At 41.1% G+C, this 21,945-nt stretch overlaps 1 protein-coding gene across 1 annotated transcript in view; it reads right to left on the minus strand.

Annotated features, from left to right (window-relative positions):
- Positions 1-21,945, minus strand: part of SYCP2 (synaptonemal complex protein 2) — a 47,965-nt gene that overhangs the window by 17,469 nt on the left and 8,551 nt on the right. The window contains exons 10-21 of the mRNA XM_036009468.1: positions 20,438-20,498; positions 17,812-17,960; positions 16,330-16,404; positions 15,717-15,863; positions 13,804-13,903; positions 12,790-12,947; positions 10,391-10,460; positions 10,020-10,077; positions 9,405-9,541; positions 8,487-8,914; positions 2,526-2,653; positions 1,805-1,841 (exon numbers count right to left, since the gene is read on the minus strand). Of these exons, the coding sequence (XP_035865361.1) occupies positions 1,805-1,841; positions 2,526-2,653; positions 8,487-8,914; positions 9,405-9,541; positions 10,020-10,077; positions 10,391-10,460; positions 12,790-12,947; positions 13,804-13,903; positions 15,717-15,863; positions 16,330-16,404; positions 17,812-17,960; positions 20,438-20,498 (1,548 nt within the window). The remainder of the gene's footprint in view (positions 1-1,804; positions 1,842-2,525; positions 2,654-8,486; positions 8,915-9,404; positions 9,542-10,019; positions 10,078-10,390; positions 10,461-12,789; positions 12,948-13,803; positions 13,904-15,716; positions 15,864-16,329; positions 16,405-17,811; positions 17,961-20,437; positions 20,499-21,945) is intronic.

Here is a 21,945-nt window from a genome sequence, read left to right on the forward strand (position 1 = left end):
TACCAGTGTTCAGATACACGTGTTCATCTTCTGCATGCGAGTGTGTGCTAGGTATTTCAGAAGATATAAAAATGAGCAGATATATTAAAGAAGATACAAGGATGAGCAAAGGTGTTGTTATACAAGACACAAAAATGACTAAACAGTTACACTCTTGGGAAAGACTGAAGTGTTACAAAATAAAAAGGAACTGCAATAGTGAGGTAAATATCAAAAAGGTAAAAGAAATCGTGCAAATGTGACAGGGTGCAGCCAAGAGGGGAGCCTCAAATAGGGATCTGTAGTAAGATCCAGAAGAGCCTGGAGATCATTGGCTCCACACCACAGGCCACACCTGCCCAGAATCTGGCAGCTGTAGCCAATTGTGAGAGGAGCCAGAAATGGGGCTGCAGAGGAAGATTGGCGCCGGGATTTAAACCGAGACGCGGCAGCCATTGGAGGGGGAGAACCATGCGCAGCCCTGCAAGAGAGAACCACACAGCTTTAGCAGAGTGAAGACTCTCGCGGCCCTGAGGGAGAGAACCACACGGCTCTGGCAGAGTGGGGACTCCCGTGGTCCGGGGAGAGAGGACCACGTGCCTTTGCCAGAGTAGGGACCCCCACAGCTTTAGGAGATATGGTACTCTGGACTGGGCAAAGGGGGAAGGAAGGAAGGACTGTGTCTGCTTGTGGGTGCTTTAAGGGACTTTAGGATTCTTGGTGAAGACATTAGGTCACTACTTTAAGTCTGTATAGCATTAAATAAACGTTTCCTTTCCTTTTCACAAATCTCTGGCATTGAGAGACGTCTTTCCTCTGGCGGCGGACATAACGGACCTGGGGGCCTCTTTATATCGTCCCAGGCCCCCCTTGTTTGTTCTGTAACACAAACTCAAAATCCTTGGTCATTTGGATTCTGAATGTACCTCGGAAACTTTCTGTAAAGAAGGTAGACTCAAGTAATCCCTGCAAGGGGGAATAAAGTCTTCACAATCAGAAGAGAAGGCGAGGCTGTGCCGAGCCAGTTCCAAAGTCTTTCCAAAGGTGGGAGAAAAAGAAAACGAACACTTCAAGGAATCTCGAGCTGTAGTTCAGCTGCACAAAACATGCCCAGGAAACCATCAGGAAACAAGACTGACTTTTAAAGGGACTAGGCAGCCAGACTAATTCTCCACACTCAGTCCAATAAGCAACAGGGATCAAAGAAAGGTTTTGAACAAGAGAATGAGTGACAAGCTTGCAGCTGTGCGATTTGGAAAGAAAACAGCCGGCATGAATGAATTGGCACAAAGAAATACTAGAGGCAACATGACTTACACAAAGGCTATTGTAGTAATCCAGGGATTAGAAGTTTAGAACTCAAACTAGAAAAACAGGACACTGGAACAGGCAGGAGAGGGAAGACTCAAGAGGAACTTACAAAAGGTAAACCTCAAAATTTGAAGTTAAGTGGAGAAAGTAATAGTGAGGAATAAATAGAAGATAACTTATAGTTTAAGCCTGGATAAATCATGATTTTTAACAAAAGTAGGGATTTAAGAAGTATCTAACTGTCAGGAGAGAGCAATAGCTAGAAAAAATGGAGATACACTGAATCATAAAGTAAAAGTACCACACACGCGCGTAATGGGGCTTTTGCTTTGCAGAGTAGATGAGAGGGCTTCTTCCAGTACTTGCCACTACACAGTCGTTAGTTTAATCCGCTTTTCAATAGCTGACAACATCACATCGAATTCCATCCTACCACTGTTCTATTGTAGTGTTTACAGTCAGCTATCATAGAGTGTAACTCTGTGTATGTTCGGGGTAAATAAATGAAACCTACCTTACTGAGCTGTAGATCAGATTTGTTTGAAAAACCACTGTAAAAAAAGTTTTGTCAAAATTATAAAAGCAATTAAATATCAGTAGAATGTTATTCATAAAAGGCATTTTCTGTAAGGTCAGTAAGTCTACATTCAAAATGCTATAAATAGCTGAAATGTGACAGCACTAGTCTCATGTTTCTTCAACTTCACTCATAGTGAATAGCAACAATAATACTCCATTCATTCATGTAGCAGGAGGTGCCAAGCAATTTAAATGGAATGCTTCTGCCATGAGAGTAATTTTTTTCATGCCCTATAATAGAACTGGAATAAATTTAAATGTGAATGGAATACATATTTACTATATGAAAGTAACTCATTTCAGCCCATTTAAATTTCATTTCATTAAGCAAGATATTTAAATATTCATTTTACTAATCAGTAGGCTCAATAAAAAATTCCTGTAAGTCTGTATCCTAAAGATTTATTTCTGAAATAGTATGCTGTATAAATATGATGTTTTTGATACTTTATAAAGTGTAATTTGATACTAAAATGTCTAATATCAAATTTAGTTCTAATTTAAGCAGCTACTATTTATAAAAGTAAATATGTATTTTCTACTGGAAAGTTACATTGTTTTAACATGTTGAAAATCTTAAGTTGAAAATCTTAAAACAGTGTAAAACTAGTTGTATGTGTCAGAAAAATATTCATGTCTAAAATTTAAGAACATACCTATTGATCAAAGACTCCTTTGATTTTCTTGTAGACTGTACACCATCCTTCGGTTTGTATCGCTTGTTAATTTGGCTGATCAAGGAATCTGCTGCAACAGTAAGTTCTTTCCCTTTTGACTTTTCTCTCTGAAACAATTTACAATTTACTTAAGCACTCTACAAGTTACCCTTCCAATGAAAATAAGGGCTGAAAAAATTTTTTTAAATTCTGGTTCTATGTATAATCACAAAGGGAAATAAAGGGGGTCTAAAATTATTTAATAAGTCTGGGCTTTGTTAGGCAGTTAACTAAGTCAGGATAAGTCTTATTTAACATAGAAAGAACTGTGCAGAGTGCTCTGTAAATACTACTTTTTAAAAGTTTCTATCCATGGAAAAACAAGAATCATATAAAAAAAACTAAAGGAAAGTAAAAGTTGGTTCTTTGAAAAGATTTATAAAATTGACAAGGTGCTAGTCAGGTTAACAAAGGAAAAAGACAGAAATGACTAATACCGAAAATGAAAGGGGATCACTACACTACTGATCACACTGACGTTGAAAGCATAATAAAGACATACTAGGAACAACTCTATGCCCACAATTTGATAACCTAGATTAAATGAACCAATTCCTTGAAATTCTACAAAAACTCACAGAGAAATTGAATCAATAATTAATACCTTCCAATACAGAAAGCACCAGGCCCAGGTCAGTTTACGGGTGGCTTCCATCAAACATTTCAGAAGAATCATACCAATTTTCTACAATCTTCCAGGGGACAGAAGCATGGGGAATACTCCCTAAATCATTCTGTGAAGCCACTATCACCTCATGAACATAGATGCAAAAATCCTCAACAAAATATTAGCAAATTAAAGCCAACAATGTATAAAAAGAACTTCCTACTATAACCAAGAGGAATTTATTTGAGGTAAGAAGGATCAACTTTTGAAAACGAATGAATGTAATCCATCATATTAATAGGATAAAGAAGAAAATCAGGATCATGTCAACAGAAGAACAAAAAATTTGCCCAGATCCCATTTCCACCCATTCATGATAGCAACTCTCAGAAAACTAGGAACACAGGACAACATCCTCTACAGACGGAAAACACAGCCGCCATCATACTTAATGGAGAGAAACTAGATGCTCTCCCCCTAAGGTCAGCAGCAAGGAGAAGTCTGCTCTCACCACCCCTGCTCAACATCACACTGGAAGTTCTAGCTAATGCAGTAAAACGAGCAAAGGATAAGTGGGATACAGATTGGGAAGGAAGAAATAAGGCTGTTTTGTTCCCAAATGACATCATTGTCAATGTAGAAAAGCTTACAGAACTAACAAAAACATTCCTGGAACTAAAAAGCAAGTATAGCATGGTGAGAGGATAGAAGCCCATCACTTTCCTGTATATCAGTAACAATCAATTGTAATTTGAAATTACATTCCATTTACATTACCACCCCCAAAATGGGATGAGCTACAAATATAAAAAAAGCACACAAGATCTGTAGGAGGAACACCACATGATTCATGAAAAAAAATCTAAATAAATGGAAAGGCTCAATACTGTCAAGATGTCAGTTCTTTCCAATTTGATTTATAGATTCAAGGTAATCTCAGTCAAAATCCCAGCAAGTTATTTTTTGGTTATCAGCAATATGATTCTGAAGTTTACATGGAGCAGCAAGAGACTCAGAATAGCTAACACCATATTGAAGGAGAAGAGCAAAGCTGGAGAACTGACACTTTGCCAGTCCACCCTACTTTCAGACTTGCTAAAAAGATGGCAGCATCTGTACAGTCCAGTATTGGCGAAAGAATAATCAACAGAATAACAGAACAGAACAGGGAACCCAGATACAGGTCCACATAATTAGAGTCAACTGATGTCTGACAAAGGAGCAAAGGTAATTCAGTAGAGAAAGGACAGTCTTCTTAAACAAACGGTGTTGAAACAACTCATGTCCACATGCTAAAAAACAAAAATTCCAGACACAGACCTTACATCCTTCATGAAATTAACTGAAAAATGGATAACAGACCTAAATAAAATGCAAACTATAAAACTGCTAGAAGATAACGTAGGGGAAAGTCTAGGTGACCTCGGGTTTGGCAGTGATTTTTTAGATTCAACACTAAAGCATGATCCATGAAAAAGAAAACTGATAAGTAGGACTTCATTAAAATTAAAAACTTCAGCTCTGTGAAAGACACTGTTTTAGAGAATGAAAGCACAAGCCACAAACTGGGGAAAAAATAGCTGCAAAATACAGTGTAATAAATGACTTGTATCTAAATCATACAAAAAAATGTTAAAACTCAATGATAAGGGAAAGAACTTGATCTTAAAAATTGGCAAAGGATCCGAATCAGCAATCCAACAAAAGACAGGGGTGGTGAGTACACAGAAAGGTGCCCAACAGCATGTGTCACCAGAGAGCTGCAAATTAAAACAACAATGAGATGCCTCAGCACCTGTAACAAAAGCTAAAATCCAAAACACTGATAATGCACAGCATTGGCAAGGATTTATACTTTAAAAAAATTATTTATTTTTAGAAAGGGAGAAGGAAAAGAGAAACATCAATGTGCAAGAGAAATATCGATTAGTTGCCTCTCACACACCCCCAACTAGGGACCTGGCCCATGACCCAGGCATGTGCCCTGACTGGGAATCAAACCAGGGACCTTTCAGTTTGCAGGTTGGTGCTCAACCCACTGAGCCACACCAGCCAGGGCAATACTGGCAAAGATTTAGATGAACAGGAATTCTCATTCATTGCTACTGGAATACAAAATGGCACAGCTACTTTTTCCACTTAGCTGTGCCATTTGTTATAAAACAAAACACTTTTATCATATAGTTCAGCACTCATGGTCCTTGGTATTCTTCCAAATGAGAATACTCTCCCTTGGACTCTCCCAAATGAGTTGAAGTTTATGCCACAAAAAAACCTACACACAAATGCATATAGAAGCTTTATTCATAATTGTCAAAATGTGGAAGGAGGCAACCGTGATGTCCTTCAAAAGGTGAGCAGATAAACAAATCTTGGCCCATCCATACGACGGAGCATTACCCAGCAACGAAAAGAGGAGCCATCAGGCCCAGAAAGGCTTGGAGGGACGTGCAATGCACGCTGCTGAGCGAAAGAAGCCAGTCTGAAAAGCTACATACTGCCTGGTCTCCACGGTGCGCGCTCTGGGAAAGGCTGAAGAGTGGAGCTAGTGAGAGAGTGAGTGCTGGGAGTCTGGGGGAAGGGAGGAAAGGAGGCAGGGATGAAAACAAGGGGATTTCCGAATAGTGAAACTATTGTGTATGCCACGGTAGGGGTGGAGACATGTTGCTGTACATCCTTGAAAACACAGAACAAACAATACTGAGTGAACTCCAGTGTGAACTATGGACTTTAGTTAACCATCATGTGTCAATATTGGCTCATCATTTGTAACAAAGGTACCACATTAATGCAAGATGTTAATGACAGGAGAAACTGATCACCTGTATACCTAAAACTTCTCTAAGAAAACTGTATTAATATTTAAAAAACTGGAACTACAAAGAATTATTCTCTGCATAATTTTAGAAAGCTCTACCAATATTTCTTAAAGATGTAAATTCTCCCGATGCTATTTTCACTTTTCTGGGAATCAGGCATATGGGTTTTCAAAATTATAATAAAATAGAGCAAAAACATAAATATAGCAACATAAAATTTACTATTTTAACCTTTTTAAATTCATATATTTTTCTATATAATAAAGTTTTACTTATTAGCCTTCTGAAGATTACCATAATGAAAACAAGGTTTGGCTTGATTAACATGTATCGAAAATGAGCCTCCCCTAAAACAGTGTATGATTTAAGAACTTCTGGTATAATCAGAGCCAATTTTGGGAAATCTGTACCATTGAACTACAGAGGTTCTATTCCTCTGGGTTTATTCGATGAGCAGAAAGACAGGACCCACACAGCCCTCAGAGGAGAGGACCCCACGCGTGGGAGCGGCAGGAAGTCGTGCCTGATAAAGAAGTGGTGCCATGAGAGACCTTATGAAAACACAAAATTGATTTTTTTTTATTTTTTTAATCCTCACCCAAAGATCCGTTTATCGATTTAGAGAGAGGAAGGAAGGGGGCGGGAGCGGGAGGAGCGTCGGTAGGTCGCCTCCCGTGGGCACGCTGACCCGGCCAGGGGTGGCACCCTCCGCCTTCGGTGGACGGGGTGACACTCCAGCCAACGAGTCACTTGGCCGGGGCAGGAAGTTGATTTTTAAAAAGTAGAACACAGTTTAGATGATCAAATTTTTGTGTCGCCAGGAAAAAAGAATGACTAGCTCAGGGAAATTCCGTGAAGTGATTCTAAATTTCAAAGAAAACAGTTTTAAAGTTAAAACTAAAAAAACCGATCAGTATTCAGACAAAAAAAAAATCACCAACCAACCAAAAAAACCCTTACTTCCCCTGGGGCTAAAGGAACTAAATAGCTAAGACTAGAAAGAAGAAAGAATAGCATACAAAGAACCGTGCAAAAAGTAATCCAAGAGGATTTGGTTCAAGAAGAAAGTAGCCACCCTGGCCGGTGCGGGTCAGTTGGGTGGAGTGGTGTCCCACGAACCTAAATGGTGGTGGGCTCGATTCCTGGCCAGGGCACATAGCCAGGTTGTGTGGGTTCGGTCCCCAGTCAGGCGTGTGTAAGAAGGCAACCAATGTTCTCTCGCACATCAGTGTTCTCTCCCCCTCCCCCTTCCTCTTTCTCTAATAGCAAATAAAAACATTGTTCTCAGGGGAGGATAAAAAAAAGAAAAAGAGAAAGAAGACAGCAGCCAAATTAGGCTCAAAAAGTGAGTTGCAGATTAAAAACAATGAAGAGTAGTCTGGTCAAGACAAATGAAGTAATATCTAATTAAACACAATAATTACAAATTATTTCATTTATACACTGAGATGTTACAATATGTGAACATTTTACATTTGGAAATTTAGAAATTAGAAAGTTGGCTACCAGGTATTAGTACTTTGGAAGATATATGAAAATGACAGCCTGTATACCTGGGTCCTTAAAGAATAGCAAAAAAAAAAAAAAAAGAAAGAAAGAAAGAAAATCACATTACTGGCAGTATCTTAGAAATGTACTATCATTTAAAAGTTTTCTTAATCTGCATCTTGATAGAAGTGACACCCGGCCCCACAGAAACCAAACCAAACCAAACCCGTGGGAGCTGCGGAGGACAGCGTTTCTGACTCAGAGTGCGGTCCACGGGGCGCGTCCAGGACAGAAGGGGAGGCTCGGATCGGGGCGGGGACAGTGATAGCAGGAGAGGGTATCCCTCCATCCCTCTCACATCCTTCCTTGAAAACCCTTGTAAAACTTTCCTGCAGTAATGCAAGCAATACTCCAGAAGCTACTATGTGCGAGGCTGTGCTAGGCCATGCAGGAAAGCAAAGGTAGAGGGAGACGGTGGTGACACTCACAGCTGAAAAGGGAAAAACCCCACAGGAACAGCCCTTCGTTAGACAGACAGGTGAGCGCCACCTGAGAGGCGCAGGCACAGACAGTTCCATGCGCGCGTTCCAAAGAATCCGAGGGACAGAGTGGGCGAGAGCCAAGGAGAAGAGCCAAGGCAGAAACTAATACAACATTAAATGCCAGCTGTAACGGAAAATAAAGATATGTGTTCCTAAAATTAATTTCACCTGTAAACTTGAAAAATGTATAACAGAAAATTTAATGTGACTAGGGAACGAAGCGCGACCTCCAGGGCTCCTTCACGCTGTGCCCATGCGCGCGCCCGCGGCGCACCGCGGCCCGTGCCTTCCATCAGAGCCAGGCCCGCAGCGCGGCGCGTGCGTGTGAAAGAACGAGGCATTACCAAGGTTCATCTGCGGCGACCAGTCGAGCTCCTTTCACTCTCGTATGTTACAAAGCAGGCATAGTATGGGCATGCAGAAATAAAACATACTGAAAACTCACCGTTTTTTTTTGTTTCAAATCCCAGGCATTAAGTTCAGACATTAATCTTTTCCTTGATTTTCTGTGACTCTTTGCATTATTCCTAGGAGAAGGGCTTTTATCACAAACAGCAGTATTCACGTCTTCTGACAGTATGTATTTCTTCCTATAGATGAGAGATTCTTTAACTGTCTTATTTAGGAGAATTGACTTAAAAGTAGTTTCAGATTCAATATGCCAATCACTCTGCTCAGTATTTTCAATATTTTTCTGCTCTGAATGTTGACTGAGTTGTTCATTGTTTCTTCTGCAAATGTCTTCTGCTGTATCTATTTTGTTATGCTGCATTCTTTCTTTCTTATATGTCACCTTTCCTGTTTCTTCGGAATTATCTTCAGATAATGAAGAGGATGGTTTTTGTTTTGTAACTTTTTTGTTGATAGCAACATCTAGTGGGAAAAAGAAACTAATCCTTAATAAGTTAATAGACTGATAGTGTATAAAATTTGTTAAAACCAAAGAGATTGTCAAGCAGTTCAAGAAATGAGTATTTCCCTGAACTATTTTACATACAGAGGAAACTACAGTTGACCCCCAAACGACACAGGGTTAGGGATGCCAACCCCCACAGAGTCAATAATCCACATAGAACGTTTGACTCCCCAAAATTTAACAACTGATAGCCTACTGCTGACCACAAGCCTTACCAATAACCTAAACAGTCAATTAACACATATTTTGTATGCCATGTATATTATATAATGTATCCTTTTCTCTAGCTTACTAGAGAACCCCATGTCGCTCGGGGGTCAAATGTCAAGAAAATCATGAGGCGCAGAAAATACATCCACAAAACGGGGTGACAAACGTCTGCACACAAGTGGGCCCGTGCAGTGCAAACCTGCGTGCGTTGTTTAAGGGCCGACTGCTACGCCTCACCTTGATTCAGTGCGTCTCCTTGTGAAGAAAGGCTTGCCCTTTGCTTATTGCATAGCTTAATATTGGTAACAGGTGTCCAACACGCCCACTTAGAGGGCGTTTTATTCCCATGGCTGTTGTAGGAAACACCAGGAAACCTGGAAAGTAAATTCATTTGCTTAACATAGCACAAAACATTAGCTCTGACTGACATAAGACCTTGATTTTTAAAAGTTTATCAATGTTAATTGATAGCAACTTTTTAACAATAAAGTATGAAAATGTGTTCATAAGTCATTATGAAAGTTAAAATTTACCATAGAATTGATCAAAGATGAAAAAGTTCCATTATCGTTACCATATTTATATATTCCCAAACTAGTTTACATTTCTGTACAGTCATACTTTATTATTTTTTAAATCTCATTCAAGTTTCAATTTGAAAGGAGTTATGTTGGTTGATCAGGATAAAACATAGACTATTCCCCAATGTGCTATCTTAATACTTGAGAGATTATTAATGCTGGAAGCAATAGTATATTTCAAGACTACAAAGGCCTTTTCTTTTAAATTTGTTGCATTCATCTAAAAGTAACAATATATGCAGAAAGATTTGATGGGTTTTCTCATACTTACATAGATTTTTCTATTTTTCCTGCTGCCTGCGAATCGGGAACAATATACTGGGGTTCATCTAAATAAAACAAATTTACGGTATTTTCATTTCTTTGTGCAACTGGCAAGGTAAAATTGGTGTAGATTTTGATCAAGGTTTACATACTGGGATGGAGACATTAACTGATTGCATTTGTCCCCCTTGAACCCAAACATCTTGGAAACAGACTGTTCTGTATTCCTTGTAACCTCTAAGTCCCTTGCGTAAAGCTGAATACATTTATTAGAAATCTTTCTTTTACAAATCAATGAAAGCCAGTGAGGCAAAAGGAAGTATAGAGAGAAGCATATATTTTTTATAAGTCACTGAGATTAAACCAAAAAGTACTTACTAAAATTTTGGTTTAGGAATTCAGTGTCCTTATTTTCTGTCTTTTCTACGACGTCAGCAGTTTTGATCTGCTGTAAACACAGGAGACATGTTAATGTAAATGTGAAGTAGGTATTACGTGAAAACAACTTGTAAAAGTCAGAGTGTTAGAGTAAAACTTTCATAATCAATGTGCCTTGCTATTAAAAGCTGGATAGTATTTCTATTTATAGTTGACCCTAAAACAACTTGGGGGGTGGTTAGGAAGACCAACCTACCACTCTGTCAAGTTTGCATATAACTTGTGACTCCCCCAAAACTTAACTGATAGCCCACTGCTGACTGGAAGCCTTACTGAGAACGTAAGCAGTCAGTTAATACATATATTGTATGTTAGAGGCATTACATATTGTATTATTACAGTAAAGCTAGAGAAAAATAAAATGCTAAGAAAATCTTAAGAGAAAATACACTTACAGTATTTATGAAAAAACAAAACCCACGCACAAGTGAACCTGTGCAGTTCAGAGTCATGCTGTTCGAGTGGCAACTGCACCTCATCAAGGTGATGCCCGTTTTCAAACACCTCCTTTTCTAAACTATGAGAAAATAACTTTCACTGCAGGGAAAGGAGGCAGAAGATCCTACAAATTTTCTGATGTCTCCATAACTACTAAAGTAATTCTGTCTTCCTCTGTCACTGACAATTTCTAAGACCCTCCAAGGCACATCTCCTATTGTTTTGATCTGATAACACACATTTATTTTGTCTTTTCACTGATAGACATGAAGGCACTGAAAACTTTATAAAACATTAAATGTCTTGTAAAGTTTCTCCCATTGCACAGGTAACTTCTTACATACATAGATGTATACATACATATGCATATATACATACATATACATATATACATACATATACATATATCAAGCTCCCCTCTTTCCATAGCCACAGATACTCTCCCAGACCAAAAAAACCCTGACGTCCCTGTCAGAAACATAACCTTCCAGACCCAGACCGGGAGAGCGTGCCTCCCCCTGGCTCTCTCTCCGACTTCACTGCACCAGGGGTCTTCACCCCGGGGAGGAGCGGGAAGACGTGAGGGGCGGGCTTGGTGTCACGGGGACAGAAGCGCTCCCCCGACACGAGCACGCACGAGCCCAGGACACTTACCGCCCCAAGCAGTCAGTGCCACACTGCGAACCTGAGGTGCCCCTGGAAAGAAACACTCAACCAGACGATTGGAACCATCACTTTAACTGCTTTTCTAACATCTTCGCCTCTTGCACCCTTTATCTTTCCGCCACATAACCATGTACATTTTTCAAATCACCATCTATTCTGTGTTACTTTACACCAAGGCCACTAAGCTTTGACAGAATATTACAGGTTCCTGAACCAAGGCTGTGATAAAGTTCAGTCTCTGATTTAAACCGGACCCTCCACAGCACCTAACACTTGTGCTCATTCTTGGCTTGTCCCTGCATCCTCTATGTCAACGTGTCCCCAAGAGAAATTCACCTCCTCACACTTCAGAGGAACAGAAGCTACTAGGTGTTCTTTATCTACGGACTGATCTGTACCTCTGATTACTTCCTGTTTCTCCGAGAGGCAGCTCCCTCTTATCCATTCCCTGCTCTGTCCCCTCAGTTACCTGGAATAATGCCCTTGTCCATAATATCCACTTGCATAACCTTCATTTACCTTCCCAAAATTAACTCACTCTCTATCTCCTTAAAAAGACTCTGGGGGTAGGCACCAGCCCCTCCACTAGGTTCCTAGTGCACCCATAGGTATATCTGATAACACCCAATGTTATGGTGATCTTATCAATTTGTCTAATTCCCACACTAGACTTGGAGATACCTAATGACAAACTCCACTTGTATCTCATATTTCTATACCAGAACCATCCCCATAACAGACATTAATTAATATAACCAAAGAATGACTCCCTGGCCAGTGTGGCTTAGTTGGTTGGAGGGTCATCCCATAGACCAAAAGTTCACAGGTTCGATCCCCTGTCAGGGCACATTTCCAGGTTGTGGGTTTAATCCCCAGTTGGGGCACATATGAGAAAGCAACCAATTGATGTTTCTCTCCCACCGGCCCTCAAAAGCAATGAAAAAATGTCCTTGGGTGAGAATTAAAGAGAAGAAAAAAAGATTGTAAGCCCATTCTTCTACCGAATGTGTAAATCAGAGTTACATTGAATGAATATCCCTAAATTTTATTGTCAGCACAGTAAATGAGTTGTGCCTGACAATGACTTTATGTTCAAGAACAACAAATGGCATCTTTAAAAAAGCAAAGCCTTAAAAGGAGACGCTCACTGCCTGTAAAAGAAGTCAGTTTAATATGTATTTCTGTAATAATGTGATAAAAATTTATTTTTAAAAATGTTTTCAAAGTCAAGTTACTTTCTCTGTATCATCTCCTCCACTTCTTCCCGCAAGGGACTTAGACTGGTGTGGCACAGCACTGTCCGCTTCGGTTTCCAGTGTTCTGGAAACACCAGGCTTTTCTGCAGAGCTCGTCATTTGCAGGGGTGGTTTAATTCTCCCTCTTCGTGGCGTTGCTAAAAAGGGGGACAAAGGATTGGAACATCTGTGGGGTGTCAGAGTTACATATTGCTGTTATTGGGATCCTCTTTAGATGAGGAAGGCAAATGAGGGGGCCCCAGGATGAGCTCCGGTGTCTGGCTTTGACGAGTCGGGGAATGCAGATACTGTTCACCACGGTAAGAAACAGAACAAAACCAGCAGGGAGTCGGCGGGGTGGGGCGCGGAAAGACGGACGTATCTCAGACCTCAGTTTGGGGAGCTCGCCGGACATCAGGTAACTGCCCGGCAGGCAACTGGATTTGGGGACAGAAGGTAGCTATTCAATTGTCACAGAGGTGAAATAAGACAGTGTTTGTAGCAACTAGTATACAGTAGTGGATTAGTTCTACTTAGCTCTTACTGTGTACAGGTGCTGTCCAAATGTCATGTGAATGATTTTTACCTAAACCTCTGACAACGTGACGCGGTAGACAAACTTCAGTTCCGTTTCACAGAAGGGAAACTGGTTCTAAACTTAACTAGAAGGTCATCTGTACCAAGTTCACTCTTGGGAGTGGCGAAACAAGCCCAAGTAGTCAGACTAATTCAATGTTTTATCACTATGTTAAGCTGCTCCCACTTAAATTACAATAAATTATTAATGCTGGATATTAATATTTTGAATAATGTTTATATGTCAATACCCTTTAAACCTTTCTTAGGCATTTGAAATTTCTTGACAATAGAAGACATTTGTGGTTTGTAGTTTTCAATCTTTATGTTCCCAACTCTCCTCTAGGTAAGTTATGCCCAGAACACCCCTGGACTTAAAAACGCCTACTTTAAAATACAGTGACAGTTGTTAGAAACCCTTTAAGACCATAAACTCACGTGTGTTGATTAGAAGTAGTGGACTTCTCACGGTGTACCTTTCTGCACCAGTAACAATCATTGAGGCTTCAGACATTTTTCTTCTGCCAGGGGTAGTTATCTTAAACCATGAGAAACAACCACAGTAAATACACAGTATCTTTTGAAATGAAATATCCTACAATTTTATCATAACATGTTTAAGTATCATTTTACCTTGACTATATACAAAAGATATGTGGCATTTCATAGACAGCACGATAACCAGAAATTTTTTTTTGTTTTTGGCTGAATCTTCACTAAGGATTTTATCCTAATGTTTGATATTGAGCAAGTAGCCAAAATAAGTAAGGATTATTGTTTTAAACAATATTTATAGCCCTGGCTGGTATGGCTTGGTTGGTTGGAGCATCATTGCATAAACCAGAAGGTCGCGGGTTTGATTCCAGGGCAGGGCACACGCCTAGGTTGCGGGTTCAGTCCCCCTTCAGGGTGTATGGCTGAGAAGTAACCAATCAAAGTTTGTCTCTCTCCCTCCCTTCCCCTGGGAGAAGATGAAAAAAAAAAAAAGAAGTATAATACTTATAGAACATGTAGACATGCAAAAAACCTTTTTAAATTGATACTGGATTTATCCAGTTAACCAATGGCCCCCAGTTTCCTATTCTATTTCATGTAGATGATATTTGGATACATATTTATGTGAACTTGTTTGTGAATGCTCTCATAACATTAAGCATTGTCTAAAACTTTCTCACATTTAAACGATTGTATCAACATCCTGTGAAGACTAAACTGCCCTTGGAGTAGAAGTAGCTGCGGGAATCCAGAAGCTCAAGGACGTGCAGGCTAGCGGCCCCACTGAAGACTTACACTCGGCCTCACCCAGGAATGACCGCTATGCGCCGCGGAAGTCGACAAGTAGAGGAAGAGACAAGATAGGACAGGAGCGGCAGCGGGTGAAAAGAGACACAGGAAAGCCACCGACCTCTTTAAAGGATGTGTTGACAAAGAGTAGAAGTGCAGTCCCGGAACAGTCAAGGCTTAGACTAAGACAGACACAGACCACAAAGTTTTCTGAGTGAAAAAAAAAAGCTAATATTAAGACTAATCAGGGGAAACAGTGGGGTGAAGACCAACTCAGAGGTCCCTGTGCTGGCCTGGGCTCGCCACATGGAGCAGTGGAATGGGAACGAGGGGCGGGACGCGGGGCTGCGCTGGAAACCAGCCCCAGCGCCGCGGCGGGTGTCGCCGTGGTGGTGCATTGTGGCCGTGTGGAGGCAGATGCACACCCGAGGTGGAAGATAGAGTTGACGGTCAGACTTCAGGAAAGGGCTTGGAGAGGCTCAGAGGAGACGTTAGAACAGTAAGTGGAGAAGCAGCTGTAGAACGTGAAGAGCTTAAACGACGCACCGGGAGGAAGCTCGCCGGGGGGAGGCACAGAGACGCTGGGCGTGAAACTTCCGGAGCCAGTCTCCCTTCGGGAGGTGCGGAGGAGCGGGGGTCTCTGCTGGGGGACCAAAGGGGGTGCAGGACCGAGGCGCTGAGGCTCGGCGGGCTGTGCGGTGCGCCCAGCGTCACCGAGCACGTGCTGACCCAGGAGGCTGAGGAGCGCGGCTCAGGGACGCCCGGGGGCTCTCCGGTGGAGCGCCGCTGGGGGTGGCGGGGTGTCGGGGAGACAGAGCGGGAAGGTTCCATGGGAAAGGGGCCGTTCCTTCCCTAAACGTCTCTCATTCGGAATTCCCAGATGTAGAGTACACCCTGCACTAACCCTTACACATACACACAATTTGCTAAAACACCTTCTTTTGTTTTTATTTGTAAAAGGCAGGAAGAGTACGCTGAACTGTTATAGAGGCTTTTTTTCTGTAATTTTATATAGCAGTAATTGGATGTCTTTTGTAAATGGGTGACTGTTTAGACACGGCCTTTACCTTAGGCTGACTGTTTTTTCTGTCCCCTTGAGAACCGTTTTGGATGTGTTTTTGAGGTTTAGCAAATTCCTTTTGGGAGTTAGGTTTTTCTTTTGAACTAATGAGTTCTTCTGCAGCTGGGGAGACTTGACTTTCTGGGACTAGAATCTGTAGGAGAATGAGGAAGAAAATACTTAAAACTGGAAACCATAGGATGTCCTCAAAAACCAGTGGATGTCTTAACAAAGCGCCTGTTCTCCTCACACTTCCCACGGCCAGTTCTTTCCATCGTCCACACACTGTTAAAATTTCTAGTCCTACAAGGTAACCCAACTAAAAGCATCCACTTTTTCCAATGTTAACAGGCCTGACACAAGCTTCTGCATTAGTAGGACATATACTGCTAATTTTTAAACTTAAAAACACTAGTGTTCATTAAGAACTAAATATCCACCTTTGGTACTAAAATGATCGTTAAGAACATGTTTAAAAATCACATCCATCTCACCGGAGCACCATCCATGTTGAAATGATTTATTTTTTAGATATTGAACCTCCAGCATGAACTTTCTTTGTGTTATTATTTGTGTTAAACCTAGACCAATGGTTAAAGCCAAGGAAGTCAGACACATACCTGTGATCCGCTTGCATCGAACAGTACATGCACAGATGTTTTGGCAACTGAAATACCCTGTTTTCTGATAAATTCCTAAAATTAAATTAATTCAAAGTGATGTCATTTTCTTCTAGTTCTTTCCACTTTAATGCAATTATTTCCTACCTGTTTCCTTTAAAAATTGCCAAATCATCTCAAGTCATTATTTTGTATGTGTAAACACCCTTCTCAGAACACTTGAACTTCCTGGTAAGGACCCCTTACACCCACCGTCTCTGCTACTCTCCACCATAAACCCTCGGCGCCATTACAGACTGAACACGTGCGCCCTCACCTCGATCCATGTTGACACCTCAACCCCACGGCGAGGGTGCAGGAGGCGGGGCCCGCGGGAGGTGGCTGGGTCCCCAGTGCACAGCCCTCTGGAGAGGGATGAGTGCCCGGTAACACAGGCCCAAGAGCACTCCTTCCCCACCCCCACCCCCACCCCCACCCACCACAGGAGCAGCCAGTGACAAGGTGTCTGCTATGAACCAGGGAAAGGGTCCCTACCAGAAACCAGATCTGCTGGTACCTTGATCTTGGCCTTCCCGGCCTCCAGAACTATGAGATACAAATGTCGTTGTTTAAGCCGCCCACTCTATGGTATTTTTGTGCTAGCAGCCTGAACAAAGATACGCACTATCCAGACTCGTCAAGTGACCGTCTTCCCCAAACATACATGAATTGTCACCTTAGGTTCCCAGTTAAACAGTATCCAACTCACAATGTCCTACACAGTCGTGGGAAGGGTCTGACCTACTTTATACATCGACTACAAAGGCCAGTCGAACCCCATCTCTGTGACTCCTCCTTCAATCTGATTCCTAAAGAGCATTCTCTGTCCTTCTATGCCTCATTTTCCTTATGCCACTTGTTTACATCTTTGGAAGCACCCCCTGTAATTCTCCCAACTATGTTTTCATCTTGAAAACAGGGCTTCGTCTCATTTCACTTTTTAAACACCTAGCAGGAATTCACTGAATGTTTTGAGTACCTGCTGCTAAAATTTTGTCAACTGAGATTTTCCCGGACAGGTACATCAGAGGGTATGGCTAATGACCTAATGGCTAGGAACAATGCAAATGTAAAGAACTAAAAATCTACATGTCATTTTAAGAATTTTAGAAAAAAGATTCAATAAAACTTAGAAGCCCAAGTAACCAAAAGTTTCCAGAATATGAAAATGAATCTTTATTAAAAACATTAAACATTGCCCTGGCTGGCATAGCTCAGTGGATTGAGCTCGGGCTGCTAACCAAAGTATCGCAGGTTTGATTCCCAGCCAGGGCACATGCCAGGGTTGCAGGCCATGGCCCCCAGCAACCGCACATTGATGTTTCTCTTCCTCTCTCCCTCTCCCTCTCCCTCTCTCTCTCTCTCTCTCTCTCTCTCTCCCCCTCCCTTCTCCCTCCCTTGTAAAAATAAATAAATAAATCTTAAAAAAAATTAAATACTTACCCTATGTTTATGCACACCAAACACTTTTTGTGTCACATTAGTGATTTCTAATGATGCATCAAAATACAAAAGCAGTTTTTTCCCTTCTCTTGTACTAATTTTCAAAATATTTTTCAGAATTACAGTCAGCAGCTTCTTTGATTTTCTCTCTGGGCACACACACACACACACACAAATACAGATTATATTCACTTCTATGATACCACTCTATCGGTATACTAAAAATAAGAAAAACATATAACATTAATAAAAATAACTTAGTAAAGTTAACTTTTAGGATTTAACAGTATTTAATTCTAATTGTATGTAAACAATATAAACTTATTTTTAAAAAGTTTTAGGTGAATTCTATTTTTCAGAACCTCAGTTTCCTGATCTATAAATTACAGGGTAATACAATAACTAATGAACTAAAGCCTGAATATATTCTGGACACCAACAGGTTCTTAATAAATATTCCTTGAACACATCTGAGAAAACTGTTTTCTTAGTTTGAAAGAAGGAAACAAAAAATAGCTAATTCCTTAAATAACCATATTTCTGTGCATTTGTGCCTGTTCAAACAGTGCTATTAAATCCATGGTTACTACAAATAGGTTGACAATAAATAAACAGCAAGTAGTACAAACATGAGAACTGGGAAACTGAGAGGTGAGAATACAATGCTCAACCACCTTCAGTGAATGGAGCAGTCCAGAGGGAAGAAGACCGTCAAGGCCAGTTTACTGGAGGCATTCCTCCCCCCTACTCCCAGAAGTCATCAAAAGATCGCCTGGCACTTCCGGAAGGCGCCTGTGTGACGGGCTCACGGCTGCCGTGGCCCTGCCCCACCTCACGCGGTGGTCCTCTCGCTGACTGAGAGGACCCTATTCTTGCCCCCACCCCCAAATCATTTTGGGCAGAAGGAAAACATCTTAAAGGAGAAAGGCCACGCCAAATGGAAAAATTTGTCTTTACATCAGGAAAAGCTTTGCTGGTCACTCAGTGACCTAACCTAAAGGACAAACGCCCCGACAGGCTAGCGAACTCGCATTCTTGCGAGGCTGACCCGAGCAGGAGATGTCTTGCCTGCATTTGCAACTACACGGTCGTGAAACTTTCAGAGTAACGTCCTTTGACTGAGAATTATTAGTTGCTTAAAGATGGTGGCAACACTTTCCGACTAACAGTGCCAGTGGGCTTTTTTGAAAGCAACAAGTCATGAGTTTCCGCATTAAGCCATCAGGGTTCAGAGGTGAAGATTCATTCCACTTAAGACAAACTCATACAAACAGAAGGTGGAACTGGGTAGGGGTGAAAGGGAGTTGTTTAATGGATAAAGTTTCAGTTTTGCAAAATGACAGAAGTTCTGCAGATCTGTCTCACAACAGTGTGAATATAGTTAACATTATTGAACTATACACTCAAAAATGGTTAAGATGGTAGATTTTATGTTATGCATTTTTTTACCACAATAAAAAAAAGAGAAATTAGGTGAGGAACATTCTGTACTATTTTGGAAGTACAAGGTTCTTATATTATACATAAAGGGGTATAATATTACTTAAACATATGCACTGTCAGGTTAAAGATGCATCAAGTAAAGTCTATATTAGCTGCTAAAAAAGGAGTATAAAGCCAACAAAAGAGATGCAATGAAATTATTCTAAAATCAATTAATATGAAGGAAAAAAGAGACAAAGAAAAGAAACATGGCAGGTAGAAAAAACAAGAACTAGATGGTAAATTTAAAGCATATGAATAACTACATTTAAAAAAACAAGATCCAGTATATGCTGCCCACCATCTATACATATATAGATGGTTCTTAAATACACAGACACAAAAATAAGTTTAAAAGACAATATATGCCATGCTATAGCTAACCAACACAAAGTTGGAAGGATATGCATGTATGTATTAGCGCTACATAAAGTAGATTACAGAGCAAAGAATACCACCATGGGCAAAAGAGGGTCATTTCATAATGACCGTTAAGGAGATACATCAGCAAGAGACAGGCTGGGAGGAAAATGCTCATGGAACACGTATCTGTCAAAGAAGTGGTACCCAGTGTGTGTCCGGACTCAAACACTTATGCGATAAGCAGTCCAGTAAAAAATGGACAAAATATTTAAACAAATGCTTTGCAAAGGAAGATGCACAAATGGCTGCTGAGCACATGAAAAAGTGTCCAGCATTCCCCGGTCACCAGGGAAGCACAAATAAGGACTATCGTGACACGCCGCTACGGACCCACTGAAGTGACTGGCGTGTCCTGGTACTTGAGTGTGTGGAGGTACCGGTCGGCCCAGCCTCACGGTTCTGGCCAGCGGTGGTGTGCAACCCCAGCTGTGCGAGCGGACAGCTGAGATGTTCGGGTCTAATCACACAAACGGGATGGACGGGCAAGAGCCCTCAACACAGCAAGAAGGAAGCGACTGGTCATGGGTTTCAGCCCAGCCAGGGGAGGAAATACGTGTAGGAGGAAGACGGGAGATTGTGGGAGGGGGACATGTAACAAATTTAGGATGTGAACATAAGGAAAATGTTGACTTTGCTTTCATTAGCTTATTTCTTTTCCCAGAAAGCATGCGATTTCTACTCCACATTGGAGGCATAAAGAGAGTTCCGGAAAGATCCATACCTTCAATGCTGTACGTTTGTACTTTATCCTCGGGAACGGTGACTGCTTCCCACTGATGATCCTTAAAATGTAAAGATAGGTCTTGACCATAAACAAATAATTTATTCTTTCTTTAAAGTTTCTTTAAAGACCATCTTACAGTTATACAAACAATGGTTATTTACTACTAGGTAACCAGTTGATATAGCACAATTCTTGCTCCATCAATTGACTGCATAATACATTATATATGTCACATTTAATCTATTTGTTCACTATTACATGGAAGTAATTTTACGGTTGCCTATTCTTGACTAAAAAAGAGTGATTGTCCATTAATACCTTTTTAAAAATAAGGTATTTTAAATACCTTTTTAAAATAAAAGTTATCAAATCCTATCTTTTCTTTCTTTGAAATGTTTTGTGAAATACATATTCTTTAATTCCCAGTTATTGTCCTCAGATTCAAACACTGAATGCACATTAATAATAACCTAAAATGTGCTTTCTAAGTATTTTCATTGAAAATTTGGATAACTGAATAAAATGCTGAATCCACAAAAAAAGTCGTAGTGAACATGAGATACCATTCCTAAAAGATGGAATCCTGAAACTTCCCAATAATCTTGTGAGAAAAACAGATCCAATTTTTCAGTTGTTAAAGGACAACTCATTCTCACTCTACAGAAACCGCCCGGGACGGAAGCCACTCTGGGCTTCAAGGGCAGTCCCGCGCTGACAGCCCTCTTCAGTGAGGCGCTGCCGCTCCCACCCCCAGAGCCCCAGGCGAGGAAAGGGCTGGAGTCGGCTCTCCCCACTGCTCTGACGGCTGTTCCTCCATAAAAAGCTGGCTCCTCCGAGGCCCGTACGGCGTGTGCCAGGACCTACTGCTGGCTGTCACCATCCAACTTCATAATGACTTCCTGCACACGGAGGCACCTGGTTCACTGCCTTCCTTTACATTGTTTTATATCATGGAAATTTTCAAACAGATTTTTTAAAAGTAGAAACCATAATATAACAAACTCCAAATGTGTGTTTACCTAGGTCAACAGTTGCCAGTACACTGTGCTTATCTTCTTTCGTCTCCACCCCTTACTCTCCCCGTGTTACACCCACTTCCTCTTGGCATCAGTTTTTATTCAGCCTCTCCATCACCCTGCCACCAATTTTAAAAAGCTCTTATCCTTAAAATAAAGAACCTCACACAAACCCCTGCCTTGAATCCACACCGCACGGTTTGCTTCTATTGTGCTCTTTGCCTTAACTGGTACCCTCTTTTCTCCACGCGGTTCAGCTGTCCGGGAACGCTCACACCCGCGTCTCCCCAGTGGCCCCGCTCTCCCGGACAGCGCTCTGTTGACAGTGCCGGCCATCCGCTCTCATCAAAACACCGTTCCCTTGCCCTCCATGACATGATTCCCCTTTAACTTGGTCTCTTTTGGCTGATTCTTCAAGTATCCTTCATTCAGACTAGAGTCTCTTTTCCCTACCCCGTATACATCTGTGTTTTCCACAGCTCTGTCATC

Source organism: Phyllostomus discolor, chromosome 9, assembly GCF_004126475.2.
Source record: "Phyllostomus discolor isolate MPI-MPIP mPhyDis1 chromosome 9, mPhyDis1.pri.v3, whole genome shotgun sequence".
Taxonomy (NCBI): Eukaryota; Metazoa; Chordata; class Mammalia; order Chiroptera; family Phyllostomidae; genus Phyllostomus; species Phyllostomus discolor.